This window comes from Brassica napus, chromosome C4 (assembly GCF_020379485.1).
Source record: "Brassica napus cultivar Da-Ae chromosome C4, Da-Ae, whole genome shotgun sequence".
Classification (NCBI taxonomy): domain Eukaryota; kingdom Viridiplantae; phylum Streptophyta; class Magnoliopsida; order Brassicales; family Brassicaceae; genus Brassica; species Brassica napus.
Genome location: NC_063447.1, coordinates 49,486,494 through 49,503,818, shown reverse-complemented (window position 1 = coordinate 49,503,818; position 17,325 = coordinate 49,486,494). Strand labels below are relative to the sequence as shown.

General features: G+C 34.4%; 1 protein-coding gene and 1 long non-coding RNA gene across 8 annotated transcripts; one reads left to right on the top strand and one right to left on the bottom strand.

Moving 5' to 3' along the window:
* Positions 1-3,841: 3,841 nt before the first annotated feature.
* On the top strand, positions 3,842-10,772 carry LOC106446605. 7 transcript variants are annotated; one of them, XR_007322837.1, is made up of 7 exons: positions 4,150-4,976; positions 5,174-5,269; positions 5,347-5,451; positions 5,568-5,791; positions 5,937-6,060; positions 6,177-6,223; positions 6,363-10,772. It is a non-coding gene; the product is annotated as an uncharacterized LOC106446605 (long non-coding RNA). The 7 variants fall into 7 exon arrangements; XR_007322841.1 differs by adding an exon at positions 3,842-4,074 and having other exon boundaries at positions 4,845-4,976; positions 5,347-5,791; positions 5,937-6,223; XR_007322840.1 differs by having other exon boundaries at positions 4,149-4,976; positions 5,347-5,791; positions 5,937-6,223; positions 6,363-6,555; positions 6,907-10,772.
* A 3,427-nt stretch (positions 10,773-14,199) lies between these two features.
* On the bottom strand, positions 14,200-17,325 carry LOC125586350. The gene is made up of 3 exons (XM_048756375.1): positions 15,078-17,325; positions 14,812-14,980; positions 14,200-14,685 (listed from the first exon to the last, which is right to left on the bottom strand). The coding sequence occupies exons 1-3, from the start codon at positions 15,207-15,209 to the stop codon at positions 14,618-14,620; spliced, it is 369 nt and encodes a 122-aa protein (XP_048612332.1). The 5' UTR covers positions 15,210-17,325; the 3' UTR covers positions 14,200-14,617.

Sequence of the window (17,325 nt, the reverse complement as noted above, 5' to 3'; positions counted from 1 at the left end):
GTCATGTGCAGTATAGATGGATGTATCTGTATGAGCGGTATATGTTCCATTTGAAGAAGATGGTGAAAAATTTAAGTAGGGTGGAAGGTTCTATAGTCGCACAGATGATCAATGAAGAAACTTCAAACTTTATCGAGTGCTACTTTCCAGCAGAAGTTCAGACCAAAAACAGAAGACCTGCTCGGCATGATGATAGAGGTGAATGCAACATATCATGTTACGGTTCCAGACATTTTCACAGACGTTGGACGACTTAGCGGAAAACCAAAGGACCGTCGACTTACTGAGCAGGAGCGCAGTAATTTGCAAACATATTTGCTCACCAACTGCAAAGATGTTCTTCAATATGAGAGGTAAATAAATTAGCTTACAAATTTTTATTTTAACAAGTTGAAATTTAAATCTTAATTAATTACATTATTGTCATCATATGTACAGGATTTTCATGGCAGAAAAGAGGTTCGAATATAGATACGCCACAGAGGACGAACTAGAAGAAATGAAGCAGAGAGAATTTTCTGGATGGATGTTTACTTATGTGAGTGCTTTAAACAAATTAAAATATCATTTATCACATATTTATACTAATTCACATTTATTGATATAATATATATATATATGCTATTAATATAGGTGTCTGCTGGTTTGGCCAGAGGTGAAACATTTGACGATTGGATACGCGAGATAGTCGTTGGACCAAAATTTGTTGTGAAGTCATATCCGAGATTTTGTACTCGAGGATATGCATTCACAACTCAGAAGAGGAGACGTTCGAGTACGACTTATGATGCTGGCGTTTGTTCTGCATCAGGAGATGATGTATACTACGGACACATACATGAGATTTTGGAAATCAAGTATTTGGGCATGGTTGGATTGCGCTGTACTGTTTTCTATTGTGATTGGCACGACAACACTCTAGATCGAGGTGTGAGAATAGATGCATTTGGTGTTACATCAGTAAATTCGAGGTGAAAGCTGCAATATTATGATCCTTTCATTCTTGCTTCTCAGACCGATCAGGTAATTAAATGTTAATTATTTAGAATGATTCATCATCATGTGTATTAATTTATAATTTTACTAATAATTTTTTAAATGTTACAGGTTTGTTATATCAAGTACCCCCGGGTAAGGAACAGAGATGATCCATGGGTTACTGTTACAAGACTCAACCCGAGAGGCCGAGTTCAGGGAAGTTCTGAGCTGGAAGACCCACTACAACCAAGCACATCCGGCAACTTAAGTGCAGCAGAAGATTTAGCTGGAGTTGGCCTTGTAGTCGATTTAACCGACTTCGGAGAGGAAGCCGTCGTTCACGTAGAGGATGAACCAGTGATTGGAGAGTTTCACCAAGATCCAGATTCAGATTCATCTGGTGATGATGACTCGGAAACAGACTAGCATCGACTTTTTTTTTTTTAATAGAAATACCGACGGAATTTCGAGGAAGATAAGGGTTTCCTCGGAATTCCCTCGGAATATTCCGAGGAAATTCCGAGGAAGTAGGGTTTTTAAACCGAAAACAACGTTTTGCGGTTTGAATAACACTTATATAACCCTTATTAAGTGTCTTAGACTGATTATGAAGTCAAAAATTTGTTCCTTACCCTATAATAAACACTTTTCCGATTGTATGAAAGAAATCCCCACAACATAAGAGAAACACTTATACACTTTAATGAACGGTAAAGGGAATATTTACAATTCGTTTTGAAATTTTGTTATTTCATGGTTTATGATCATCTATACAAAGAATCCTCAATGGTATGCATTACAATTGTATAAGAAATGAAATACAGCAAAAAAAAATCGATGTTTTGAAACCCCAAACACTAGTTCCTCGGTATTTCCTCGGAATATTCCGACGGAATTCCGAGGAAGATAAGGGTTTCCTCGGAATTCCCTCGGAATATTCCGAGGAAATTCCGAGGAAGTAGAGTTTTTAAACCGAAAACAACGTTTTGCAGTTTGAATAACACTTATATAACCCTTATTAAGTGTCTTAGACTGATTATGAAGTCAAAAATTTGTTTCTTACCCTATAATAAACACTTTTCCGATTGTATGAACGAAATCCCCACAACATAAGAGAAACACTTATACACTTTAATGAACGGTAAAGGGAATACTTACAATTCGTTTTGAAATTTTGTTATTTTATGGTTTATGATCATCTGTACAAAGAATCCTCAATGGTATGCATTACAATTGTATAAGAAATGAAATACGGCAAAAAAAATCGATGTTTTGAAACCCCAAACACTAGTTCCTCGGTATTTCCTCGGAATATTCCGACGGAATTCCGAAGAAGATAAGGGTTTCCTCGGAATTCCCTCGGAATATTCCGAGGAAGTAGGATTTTTAAACCGAAAACAACGTTTTGCGGTTTGAATAACACTTATATAACCCTTATTAAGTGTCTTAGACTGATTATGAAGTCAAAAATTTGTTTCTTACCCTATAATAAACACTTTTCTGATTGTATGAACGAAATCCCCACAACATAAGAGAAACACTTATACACTTTAATGAACGGTAAAGGGAATACTTACAATTCGTTTTGAAATTTTGTTATTTCAATTTTAATTTTAATTTTATATTTTCGAATTTAACTAATATGATTTCAATTTTAATTTTAATTTTATATTTTCGAATTTAAATTTCAAAAAATTTATTTTTTTAAAAAAATTAATTTTTTTAAATTCCGAGGAAATGAACCCTCGGAATATACCGAGGGACATGTTCTTCGGAATATACCGAGGGACTCATTCCTCGGAATATATCGAGGGACTTGTTCCTCGGAATATTCCGAGGGTTCAAATTCCGAGGAAATGAACCCTCGGAAAATACCGAGGGACATGTTCCTCGGAATATACCGAGGGACTCATTCCTCGGAATTTTCCGAGGGTTCATTTCCTCGGAAATTCCCGATGAAAATTCCGAGGAACATTTCGTCGGAACTTCCGAGGTAAATTCCAAGGAAGTTCTCCCTCGGTATATTCCGAGGAGCTTTCCGACGAACTGGTGGTACTCGGAGTTTCCTCGGAAATTTGTTTCCTCGGAATTCCGTCGGAAAATTTCCAGGGATTTCCGAGGAAAAATGAATTTCCGAGGAGTTATTTCCGAGGACTTGTTTCGTCGGTATGTCGTCGGAATAACGTTATTCCGACGACAAACCGACGATTTTTTCCGTCAGTATGTCGTTGTTTTCTTATAGTGCATTATTCAACCCGCGCGTAAAGCTTGACTTAGAACGTGTCGATCGATATTCCTATAGAATAATCGATCGACGGTGCAAAAGGTGTATCGATCGACATTCCTCTAGAATCATCGATCGACACGTATATCTGGTCAATAGACAAACCTAGAAAATGAAAGCCGATCGGTTTGTTCATAAGTGTTTGAGCTCTATAATATCATGCTACAACTGTTAGGCATCTGTAGGATTATAATCATGATTACATGAATAGAAACATTAAGTCTAGTTATTTCATTTAAGTGCAAAAACCCAATCAAACCAATCGAGCAACTGCCTTGCTCACAACCCGTTATTTACATTTAAACATAATCAACCTAGCTTAATCACTCTAATTAAATTTATTAGGTTCCCTAGCTCCTTGTGGATTCGATCCCTAAGTACTACAATTGAACCTCTTATTTGAGAGAGTAATTCACTCTTTAGGGTAATTTGAGTGAGATCATTCAGCGCTTATAAGTATTAAAATCTAATAAAAGTAAAAATCTATATTATAATAGGAGAGTTTTCGATAGCTGGTAAGCCTGTCCACGTAGACATATCCTTAAAGTTTGTGGGTCCCAATTATTGTCCGGTTTTATTTGGTCGTATGGTTTGTAGTTTGGTCCGGTTTAGTTTGTAGGTAATATGATTGTAGTTTGGTCTGATTTGTGTCTTCAGCGTTTTGTTTCATAAATGCTTGCCTTTTGTGCTTCATACATCCGATTAGGGCTTCATCGTTGTCTTCCTTCCTTACAGAACTCAATCCACCGTATCCACGTATATGATAGCTTCTCCCTAAAACATTATATATCTCACACGGTAGCTACGTTCATGTAAGCCAATCTTCCCTTGAAAGTTTGTAATGTTTCTTCGAGTTTCATCTGCGGTGACAATAAAAATTTTTGGGTTCATCTTTTGGACAATCGATTTCATCTTCTAAGAAACGTATATCATAGATTGGTAATTTTTATTCCATAAGCTGTCAGATTGATGATGTATACATTCAACATCCGTATGTTTGGGTTTGAATAATTGTCCGTCAAAAAAGTTGGTGATTTTAATTGTTGCTTTCAATCTCACATCAAAGATTCTAAATTTTGATGTCACTATGGTTTCCGCCGCAAAAGCCCCCTGCGTGCTGAACCGCTTCTCCCTCTCCTGTCACCACGAAGATAAGTGAATGACGACAAGAACGAAAGGATAAAGTGGGAATATAGGACATGAGAAGCACTGGTATCGTTAACAGCTTTAGTTAGTGCGAAGAGAAAAGCTAAACAACTAATCATTTGTTAGATTTGGGATAGTTTAATGTTTTACCATCATGTCTCTTGGTAATGTGAAGTTATGAATCAGCTGTTTCAAGAAAAGTGACGTTCCAGAGTTACATTTGTACCGGTGTTTGGCCAGCGTGTAATACTAATATGCATCCCAATGGATAGCTTAACAGTAACTTTATGATCACATGGTTTGACCCTCTTGCACTATATCTCTCTTTCGCCCCATTCACTAGCACAAATCTCTCTGATCTCATATAATTTTGTTGTTATTTGTAGAACCATTTTAACGATCAAAGCTCATTGCTGTGTTCACGAAATTTAAGCAGGTCTCTTGATGGAAGCTTGACCGATAGGTGAGTGTCCATGCAGATTTGACTCGATGTTGTCTTTGATAATGAAAGAATGAAGAACAATATCTTATGAAGATCACTAGGACCGCCATAAGAAACCAGGACAAGGTAAACATTATAAAATTATTATTGTATGGTATTTCATAGTTAATTGCCAGCAAGTAAAACATATCAAGGGTAACCATTCACCAAATTATATTATGGTCGAAGCTATAAGACTAATTCATTGCTTTTAACGTATCTTGATTAAGCCAGAGCTTCTAATTAATTTACAAATCTATGGTTACTCACATGAAATTACGTAGCCGAAGTAATCCTCTGCAGTCCATGGCAAACCAAGCATCTACATCAATCGGTGTCAGTTTACAGCACAAAGATGCTTAGTGTTATACGTTTCTCAGGTAAGTTTTTCCCTTTTTCTAAAACATTGGTTCTTCCTTTATTTCCGTAGCTATTTATTTGTGTATGTTTACGGCAGCTCACTCCAGGACTTAATTGGAGCGGGCGATGGAGAGAATTAGGAGGAGATTTTGTTTCTTGGTTTTGGTTTCTGGTCAGAGAAGCGAAGATCATTCTTATTCAGGTCATTTCTTGCTTTTAAATGTTTCTCAGATTTTGTTTCTGTATCTGGTATAGTGTTTCGATTTAGATTGTCAGCACTTGCCTTAATTAAGTATTGACATGATGCTCTATCCACAGTCTGGAGTCAAGTAGAGTCATGTTCTATAGCGACTTATGTTGTCCTCATCTGATTATTGGAGTATTACAAAATGATTACCATACAAAATGAAAGTATCTCCAATCATTTGTCTTTTGCATCCATGAATACACAAACTTTTTGATGGATATTACTTCTGTCAAGTACAAAGAGAAGACTACTTTCATCGAGCCAAGCCTTACAAGGACCATCCTACCATTGCAAGGTGATCTTTTTCATCTTGATCTCTCTTTGGTACTTCAATAGTTGTTTTTGTACGTTCGTCAACATGATGAGATGTCATTTCGACATGTAGCTGTTATATAGTTGTGCTTCAATGGTTTGATATGGGTTTCTAACACATGATGCAGAAGCTGAAAATGGATTTTAGTGTAGTAATACCGGTTATCTTCCTTGAGGAGGCAAATAATGCACATTACAACTCAATTGACCTCAGGGCTTATAGGAAGTCACATATTCATGATGGAGCAGCAGGTGAGTCAAGTTTGGAGTTGGAAAGAGGTTGACCTTCTTTTGCTGATACCTATTGTTTACTTCAAGTTATCAAGAGAAATTTCATTTCAATCCTGGTGACACTGGCTTTAATGTAGTCTTGAGCGGCAGGATCCCCAAACTAAAGTTTGCAAAAATTGAAGAGGTAAGTTTTCCAGATAAAGTTTGCAAAATTTAAAGTTGGTAAGTTATTCTAGATTTTTTGTGTAGCTTTTTTGTATGATTTTTTTTTTGAAAAGAATGATTTTTAAGTTGATGAAATCATAACTGAAGTATTGGTGCAGTGTCTTATTCAGCTATACGTTGGGATCAATGGTTACCGAGGCAACTCGAGGTATGATTCTTCAAGGTGTTGAACTGTTTTATACCACTGCCACTGGCTCTGGACCTCAAGACCATGGATTAGATTCGGGTGATCACTAGAGGAGAGTCATGCAAGGCCACGCTGGAGCTAATATTATGAGCTATTAGCCCAAGGTAAAGCCTACACTTTTATTTATGCAAGAATTAAGGTTGGTAGAAGGGATTGTCAGACAGAATTTCCTAAGTTGTTGGTTAGGTGAATTTGGTTGCTAGACTAGGATATGGTATAGTGTGCTTCTGAGATTAGAATTTTCTAAAATGATGATTCTGATTTTTAAATTTGTGAGTCCCTGCTATTTTCAAATCTCTTTCAGAGAGACTGCCTGTATATTTTGTTTGAGGACAAGCAAAAGGGTAAATCCGAGGGAGTTGATAGGCCATGGATTTTATCCACTTTTAGCAATGGTTTATAAGTGTTTTAAAAACTAATTATTATGTTTTAGAGTCTATTTAGTATATTTATAGGATCATGAGTGATTTGGAAGAAAGTGATGATTTTGGAGCATTTTGGAGATAATTGGAGAGAGCATCCGAGGTGACCATCAAGCAAGACCAATGGTCGACATTCAGAGACAATAATCGATCGATGCACATCTTGTGACATTGATCGACAGCGAAGCGCGCAGAAGCCCGTTTGGTTCCAGCCGACTTATAGCCCAAGACTTCACCAATTTACATGATTATCCCTGACGAGTTTTAACCTAATATTTATAGCTTGCCAAAGTGTTAGAGGCAAAGTGTGCTTTCTTGTTTTCTTATTTTCACAGCAAAAGGTTTTCTAGGATTTTAGCAGAGTTGGAGAAAAGATCCAAAGAGATTTGTGATAGAAACTCCATTATTATCTATCTATCTATGCAGTTTTTATACTTTATTGTTGTTATGAATTGCTTACCTATGTCTGAGTAGTTATATTGTTAGGTTTAGGGTTTAAATAGGTTATGAGGGATTAGCCCCAACTATAGATTGCTAAGTTAGGATATTCATCCTTAGAACTGTCATTAATGCATGTTTTTAGTTTAGCTAGCTAGAACCTTGACCTAGGAGTTTAGGCACAAGTTAACACTTGAATCTCACCATGAATCCGTCCTAATTGAGCTAGGATTGTTAGAGTAAGGCGAAGGCTGATCTAGTAAGCCTAGTGAGCATTATTCAACCTGCGCGTAAAGCTTGACTAAGAACATGTCGATCGATATTCCTATAAAATAATCGATCGACGGTGCAAAAGGTGTATCGATTGATATTCCTCTAGAATCATCGATCGACACTTATATCTGGTCAATAGACAAACCTAGAAAGCGAACGCCGATCGGTTTGTTCATAAGTGTTTGAGCTCTATTATATCATGCATAAAACTGTTAGGCATCTGTAGGATTATAATCCTGATTACCTGAATAGAAATCCTAAGTCTAACTATTTCATTTAAGTGCCAAAAACTCAATCAAGCCAATCGAGCAACTGCCTTGCTCACAACATGTTATTTACATTTAAACATAAATAACCTAGGTTAATCATTCTGATTAGATTTATTTGGTTCCCTAGCTCCTTGTGGATTCAATCCTTGAGTATTACAATTGAACATCTTATTTGAGAGAGTAATTCACTCCTTAAGGTAATTGGAGTGAGATCTTTCCGCGCTTATAAGTATTAAAATCTAATAAAAGTAAAAATATATATACTATACTAAAAGGGAGATAACTAGAGCGGGGAGAGTGTCCACCTCAGATTAAAAAATCAACCAATCAGGGAAATCCTTTATGCCATGTCATTAGTTATTGTCGAAAATAAAGATAAAAGGAAGCTTCGATCAACCGCCTCTGCTTCTCTCACTTCGTCTTCTCGGTTACATCTTCATGAAATCTACGTTATAGCTACCAATATTATCAATAAATTGTGTTCTTCAAGCTCCTCTTTACGAATTCATTTCTTATCCTTTGTTTTTCCTTCTTTATAAACCCTTCGCCTAGATTTAATCCAGTCAAAAACGAAAACCTCCACTAAAGAAGTTGAAGCTATGGCGATGAAACCCAATGGATAGTAATCCACTAGAAAGTCTCCCGTCACCACCGGAAAGTCTCCCGTGCAGTATGCTGTTAAATTGTTTTGGCCGTGTGGCGATTCTGATTTTTAGGAACGAACGAACACACATGAATTTCATATGTTCATGTCTTCCCTTCTTCAGGTTCATTCCTTTATTCATATAATGGTTTCATGGCCAAGCGTTAACCATTCGAAATATTTGTCATTCAGCTATTTGATATGGTATATGGAGAATTTTCAAGATTTCTATTCGGTTTGCTCTGGGTGAGAACAAATCGTAAAAAGATGCAGCCACAACAGGAATAAAAAACACTATGAAAAAATTATTACAAAGCAAAACGGTAAGATTATTACAGAGCAAAAAGAGTCCTTAATCTTTGTTCCAAGAATTTTGTTGTACCTGATTTTGAATGGTTTTGATTGTCTTTATGTAAGGATCAAGCATCTTCGCACATGGTGTTCAAGAGATCATACAGATGGACCTGAAGACAAGTAAGATGATCTTACCTGATAAACACATGCGGGCGATTTCAGTTTGTCTAAATTGGCAGTTGACAGAGCCTTTCATGTCTCCGGCATATTGTCCATGGCACAGTTGGATATCTGGAGCCCAAGTAAGCTAGACGCATATCTAACACCAAAAAATACTTCATATATCTTTAATTTGTCATTAAAATACTGTTATTATTCTGATGGTAAAAGGTATATAACTCTGGAGTCCTTTTTCGTGGGTCAAACTGTGGAGTCCTTCTTGAGCTTATGTCAGGCGTAGGCGTAGAAGCCATATCGAATGAACACTTCCGAGTTCATTATACAAGGTATATTACTAATCTGAGCTTTTTTATTTTTTAATGAACAGGCGTACAAAACAAAGAAATGTTGCTAAGTGTCGGTCAGGAAATGGCACTTCTGAGCTGTAGAGTTTGGTTAAAACGTTTTTCAGCAATATGCACCAAACTGTGATCGAGAATCGTGGATTAAGGTTCTCGACTTTGTTAGCAGGATTTTCCATGGAAGTGTAGTTTTTTTTTGTTGCTAACATCGATAGAAGTGTAGTTTTGAGAGGTACGAAGCTGTTATGTAATTGTGAGGATTCTTGAGAAGATTTGCGGTGGGTTAGCAGAAACAACAGCTGGCAAATTAATAGTAATGTTTTCCAAGGTAAAATACTGATTGAAAGTGTACGGTTCTTTTGTTTATTTATGAGTGAATAATACTATTGTCTGTTTAGTTTAACCCTTTCCATTACCATGTTTCTAAAGTGATCGACTTAGACGCTGCGAAGAGTTTTGAAAATGGAGAAGGTGTGCGTCTGATAGCACCTCAGGATGCCTGCAAGCTGCAACCATTCAGCCAAGTATATTCGCACGGAAATATAGATTGATGGCGCGGACGGGTAAACACTCGAATCTAGGAAATAGTTGGCTCTGGATGAATCCATTGAGAAGTTGCGACACAACGTCAAAGTCTTTCTCGACCGCCAGTGTCACGATCTTGGGGGAGAAGAAGGCACAGTCTACGTGGTTATCAGGTTTGAGAGAATCGGATGTGAATATTACTCTGTCTGTTTAGTCTAACCTTTTTCATCACCATGTTTCTGAAGAGATCGAGTTAGACGCTGCAAATAGTTGCATGTGAGGGTGAGTAAAATGGAAAGTGTGAGGATAAGACAATGATGTTCAGGAGTTTACACCTGGCTCTCGAGACTTCACAATAGAGAGCTTGAAGACAAAGCCAAAGAAGTACCAGAGCTGAAAACAGAGAGACATAAGAAAAAACTTAATATAGACGAGGTCGAGGGTATCGCGAGGCTGAATCTAGCAGAGGCAGCCATGTTATAGCTTAAAGCTAACAAAGCATAACGGGAGTCTGAGAGGTTGTAAAGATTGTACTACGAAAACGGAAAAGTTTGAGGAGGAATACGCAAGTAACTTCTGAACAGAGGTTGGCCAAGGCTGAGGCAGAGAAGCAATATATGTTTGAGAAGATTAACCTGACGGAAAATTCAAGCTCGCATCACAAAGTAGTGGTGGTGGAGGAGACCCGTCACATGTGTGATGTACTCAAAGATCTGTGATCTACTTCATGGTAACAATCTCACGCCTAAGGTAGATCCTCAATCAAAAGAGCACCATCCTTTCATATCCAAACATTGACGCTTCTTCCCTTCTAAGTTTGTTAATTTTGTGTAAACAAGATCTTTTAATAAACAAGAGTGTAGATATGTGGAATCTTTCTCAGGCCAAGAAGCTTTGCTTAATTTGGAGAGTCATGGTTTATTTTATATGATATATCAAGTTTTGGGTAGTGGTTTTCACTTTAAGTTATTTATAGTGACCAAACTTTTTATCTTTTTCATCATTCAATATATGAAATTGTAATTTTTATATATGCAATTATATATATAGTATCAAACCATTTGAAAAATATTTTTTTGTTGAGTGAGTCTAATTTACATAATGTTGCGAGATGGATCTTACAAATTCAATCTATCTCAAATGATATATTCATCTTCTATTTTTCTATTGAGAAGTTGTTTTCTAAGTGATCATTTACATGGTTTGGAAAGAGTGTGATGCACTTGTGCACATATCTCTCTCTCTCTCTATGCTTTCCGTTATATAGATCCGAGTAAAGAAAATTAAATGGAATCATTAATTTAACTTACGACAAAGAGTTGACAAAAAAAAATACCCCAAAGAAGTGGATGAAACAAATAACATTTGAAAATGGTGATAAAGTAAACAGTAACATGTTATCTAAAAATATTTTACTCAACTACTATTATATATTTATTCTCAATTTTTATGTGATATGGATAATTAAAAATTATTAACTTAAAAACAGTTCAATTTCTGGGTTTAAAAAGATTAAATATTTTATATTTGATGAATATATAATTGTTTTGGATAAAAATATTTCAAACGCTATTACAATATTGTTTATCATATATTAAAATAGTGTGCAAATGTATAATTAACAACAAGTGTGAAAAGAATTGCGAGAAAATTATAAAAATGTAACATGAGACACAACACAAAAAAAAGCAGAGTTAATCAATTTAAGAAATCACAACTGTTATCATATTACTTATTGTTTTAAACTACAACTTTGGTTTAAAGAATGCAAAAATAATAATTTTTATAAATATAAGAAAGAAGAAAAACCCTAAAAACTTATATCACAATTATAAAAGAACGCAAGTCACAAAAACAAATGCAAAACTGCAAACCTAGAGAAGCACGTAAATTAAAAATTACAATAACTAAAACGTGAATATAATTAAACATATAGTAAAGACCGACTTAAGAAATATAAATGGCAAAATATACACCATACAAAGAATCAACCTCTAAAGCTGAAAGGCAAAAATAAAGGTGATGTATACTTATGTATACTTATTATATATACAATAGAAAAATAAACAACAAAAATGTAGGTTATAATGATGAAAAATAGATACTTTTACAAAGTTAAAAACATCAAAAATGGAAAAATAAAAATCATATTCCTAACAGCATTAATTCAAAAATACATAAAAATTAAAATATATATATATATTAATTAACCATATGCTCCCTATTTTAAAATTAATAATAAAAGCAGTGCCGGAAGTCGGTATTCACCGTAACACCATTAAACAGAATTTACTTCAATAATTTCATAAACACTATTCAAAATATTAAATGAGAATTGAAAAAATACAAAAATATAAAATTATGTATATGTCAAAGGAGAATAACACTGAAAAGAAAAAAAGTAGTATCAAATTAATTCATATGTGTTAGTCATGACATCCATTATCTGGTAAGGAATAGAATTTCTATTTGATAATATTAAAATATATGTGGTATAGAGTATAATTTTTTAGAAAGGCATAGTTCAAATCTACTAGAAAAACAAAGCAAAACTAATGAAAATATATAGCTCATTAAGAGTTATAAAAAATACAAACTTAAACAAAATAAATTATATAGGTAGTAATAAAATACAATAGATTAACAAATTCAAAATGTCCAAACCGCGCGTAGCGCGGTGAAAAACCTAGTTAAAAGTAAAAGTAAAACAAGAGAAAATTTTAGAAGTAAAAATTGATAGATGTAGAAGTAAAAGTAAAACTAACGATTATATCCTACTTACAACTAAAGATTACTTAAATATATAATATTCTAAATATATATATATATATATACTAAAATATTGTATAAGTAGCCTTTGACCCGCGCGTCCGTGCAGATATAATATTTTTGTATAAATGAATAGTGCACATATATTTAATACTATAGATATATAATGTACCATATATTATATATAATATGTCTACACATAACATTCTTATTGTATTTGAATCATCGATATATTATATTTGTTTATAGATTTTTTAAATTATTTTTATTTTTATTTTTTTGATATATCATATTGGTTGATCTAGTTACCTTCGGAAAGAACGAACTAAGTGCTACAGAGTAGACTGGCTATCACACTGCCTGATCCAAGTTTAAAATATCTTCCGACTAATGCCAAGAGGTGAACCGATCACCTGTTAGAGCCTAACATATTAACCATTTGGACCGAAAGCCAAACTCAGACTAGCCAAGCAGTGATAATTTAGTTCCCAAAAAATAATTTCTAAATTATTATACTTGTGTAAATAACCACAATTTAAATTTTTCCTAATGTAAATTTATATTGGTTTAAAAATAAATATTTTCATGTGTCAAGACTTTGGTATTGAACTCATAAGTTATTTATCTACACACATTGAACAACACGTCAATCATAAGTTATATAGTACACGAAACATGAACTAAATTCTTTCTCAAAGAAAAAATGAACTAAACATGGTTTTGAAGGTTCATAACAACTATAGTCTGCTGGTTATAGTTGTTTGGAACATGCTAAAAGGAGGACAACAAAGAAAAATCGTACAAGGGAGCACGGAAAGGTCTTTCTCGTCCTCCAAAACGAAGTTATCCAGATTCTTTCCTACCACCAAGTCCACCTCCTTTTTCCAGAGAAGAAGAAGAAGCATTAATCTAAGGGATGATGAAGATCAAACTCATAGGAGAGAGTAAGAGAATGGCACTCACCTAATCTTCTTGGTATCCATCCATGCATCAATTGCTGCCTATTATAATAAAAAACTAGTGCTTCGACCCGTGCGCCCGCACGGGTGTCATTTTCTGTGAATGATTTATTTATGATACTTTTATTTAAAAGATGTCTAATCCGGATATCGGTTTGATTTCGGTTCTTTTTTTTTAGTTTTTGGTATTTCGGTTTATAAAGAATTTAAACCATATTAAAATCATGCATACTTTAGTTTGGTTCGGCTCATATACCATCAATTTTTTGTTTATTCGATTTTATACCATAAATATATTTATCTTTTACAATATTTTTTTTGTAAATTTTGCTTTATATGGTTTGATATCAATTTTAATATAACATGAAGATATTTTGATTTCTAAATAGACTATTTTTTATTTTTTATTTTACTATTTAAATTATAAGTAAACATAATAAGTTAATAATAGTAGTAGTTTTTTAGAATAAAAATAAAAAATACTAATCCATAATACTATTAAATAACTAAATATTATATTTGTCAACAAAAAGGTAAAAATTATGTTTTTTTTTTAATTTGATAAAAAAACCTTTAACTTAATATAAAATATTAAATTACTAAAATCAACGTTTTATGTGTGAAATCATATCAATAAAATAAATTATGTTATTAGTTATTTTATATAATTTACATATGATAATACTACTATAATTAATTGATCAATTTATATATCAAACCATATCTATTTACTGTGATTTCTAAAAATACATTTGATATATTCGGTATTACCAAATCCATATTTTATGTACGTCGGTTTGGTTTAATTGGTTCAGTTTTACCGGATTGGACACCTTATGTATACACATAAACATTCTTACTGTTTATATGTTCTAATTTATTGTTTAGATTATTCAGTTTCTTTAGTTGTTTGTTTATATGAATGTATTTGTACTTTGTAAAAAAGGGAATATAAATTTAAAATAATTTATACGAACGTATATATATATATATATATATGTATATAAATGTATCATCCACTTGGACACAACTCTTTCAAATATTCCCAACGACTCAGCCTTGTACAGCAGCAGCTTCTTCATCAGCGTAGTTATTTACCCAAGTTAAGGTGAATGATAAACCTGTCATGGTCAAAAGCCAGGGAGTAATATTAAAAATTGGTGCTTTTCTGGTGGCTGATGATCTAAAATGTATGTTTTACTTGAGAACTTTGGCGCATAAACTATGTGCCAAAAGAAAGTACGTACCACTTGATGGATGGGAGGCAACAATGCAGATTCGTTTGTCTTTATTATTTGTTGACAATTTCACTCCGGTCAAGTGCTCGCCAAGAGCTTGAAATGGACAACCAGCAGAGTTACTTGATCCACAGTCAGTTGTTTTACAGCATTGTGGTTGAGAAACCAAGAGCGTTTCCTTGAAACAAAAGCAAGAAAATAGTATTAGTAAGCAAAATTTTGATGACTCACTTAAAGAAGATGCTGCAGCTTAAGTCGGTTGATTTGTGACGTACGCTAATATGAGGTGATACCACGTCCGTTTCCATGATATCCTCTGTCTGCCTTCTACGTTTCATCATGCTTCTCATAGGTGATACCATGTCCATTTCAACCATATCCTCAGTCTGCCTGCTACGCTTCCTCATGCTTCACGTTGTAACTTGAGGAGATTCAGGAGTCTTTCGTGTTCTTCCACTTTGATTTTTGTTGTAGTGAGGAACTCCCTCTGATATCAGCTCTTTTATTTTCTCAACTTGCTCGGAAAGTGTCTTGTCTGTAAATTTTTTTATGCCCAGTTAGTAAAAGGACAAAGCATTTGATATCAAAGAAAAGCTCGATTCATTAAAAAAAAATTCAACTTTCTTACTCTTTCGTCCTTCTTCCACAAGACACTTTTGAGACTCCAAACGCTCCTCGTCCCTGGTATATCTGTGGACCAAAACAGCCATGGTTTTACATTTCACAAGAATCCAGAAGGAAGTCCAAGGGGAGAGAAGATTAACACAGTAATACTACATGCCTGATTTCAGCTATCTCATTCCTCAATCTCTCCATGTTCTCCTTCAAATTCTGGTTTTCAATTCTCAAATGTTGTGTCTGAGGCTATAAAAGAAAAAGAGAGAAGGACAGGCAAAGAACATACTTTCAAAACACTGGAGTTCAGCAGGCAATTAACAACATAAAAAATAAAGAAACTGAATTGTTATACAATTCCAAATGTTTACAAGGAAGCTTAGGGATTCGGAGTGGTATTGATGCTAACAAATTAGTAATCAAACCTAACGACATAGAAGCAAGTAATAAGAGAGTGAAAGTTGAAGTATGGATGAAAAAGGAAGAGACTTTCTCAGATGGTACCTGAAACAAAGGTAATGAACTCGTCTTCTTGTTTCCTATTAACCTCGTCCAATTCCGAAAACTTGAAAATTTCTGGAGACACAAATCGAAACGAAAGTTTTGAAAGTTTTCTAAAATCGAAATCCCTAGAAATTAAAATCAGAAATCAAACCTTGAAACTTGGCGCAGAGAGTTTCCATCTCCTACTGAAGAATCAAGAATAACAATTCGGAGATACAACGAAGAACACAAAGCAAAATCAAGAAGAAAAAATAGATGGTAATGCTATGGTATAGTAATGCTACAAAACGACGGTGTATAAGCCCAATGGCATTCTACTGTAATTGTTTGGGAAATGTCAGGGCTAAGTACTATTTGTATTTCCCTTTTAATAGATTAGATAATATTTGGACCATTAATAAATGAATGAAGAGCATCCTGTAAAAAACCACCACAAAAGAACATTCCTTTCCGACAACTAAACTCCACTGTTGAAACAGAAAATATACATTTCAAACAGTTTTAAAGAACAAAAAAGGGTTAGCATCACCGTAGTACCTCGTAAGCACGAAGCATCTCCTTCTCAGTCTCATACTCCACAAAAGCATATCCTCGTGAAGCACCCGTCACTAAACAAAACGTAACAACATAACGTATAATCAACACAGTTATGCTAAGTCAATATGTGTACAAAACAACATAAGTAAGATCATAAAGCAGAGCAATTGCAAAGCCTTTGCCAATGTGTCTGACCAACCGCAAGCTCTTAACTCCACGTATACAACACAGACTCTTACCTCACGAAGAGTCTCCCCCGACGTAAGATGAAAGATTCGACAAACGAACAAAGTACAGTAAGGATCTCCAGCTGCTTTGGGAGCACCAGAGCGATCATCTTTAAAACCCCAAATCACATACAAAGAAATCAACTTTGGGACTTTAGAGACAAAAACAGAGAGAGAGAGAGAGAGAGAGAGAGATTACATAGGCCGGCCTTATAGCAGAGGAGAGCTGGACGAATGCAGTTAGGCATTCCTTTGTAAATATTTAAAAAAAGTTAGGGTCAATTTTTATTTGTAAAACAGTTTAGATAAATATATTTTACATTTGAGTTTAGGATTTCGTAATCGAATTTAGTATATATAGGTTGGCGTTAGATTTAAGTTTACGGTAGTTTAATCTATTTCTTCAATATAATTACAGGAGAAAATCAAGAGCCAGAGCATAATATTTTTCAAACAATGCTTGATTTTATCCACAAGAGCCAGAGTAATATCTCTAATCACTGGCCAAGGTTTCTTGGTTGGAAGATATGGAAGATGCGTGATAAGCTCTTATTTGAAAATAAGAGGGAACACATAATTAACGTCATAAATGCAGCGAGCTTGGAGCAAAATGTGGACAGAATCTGAATCTCAAAGCAAC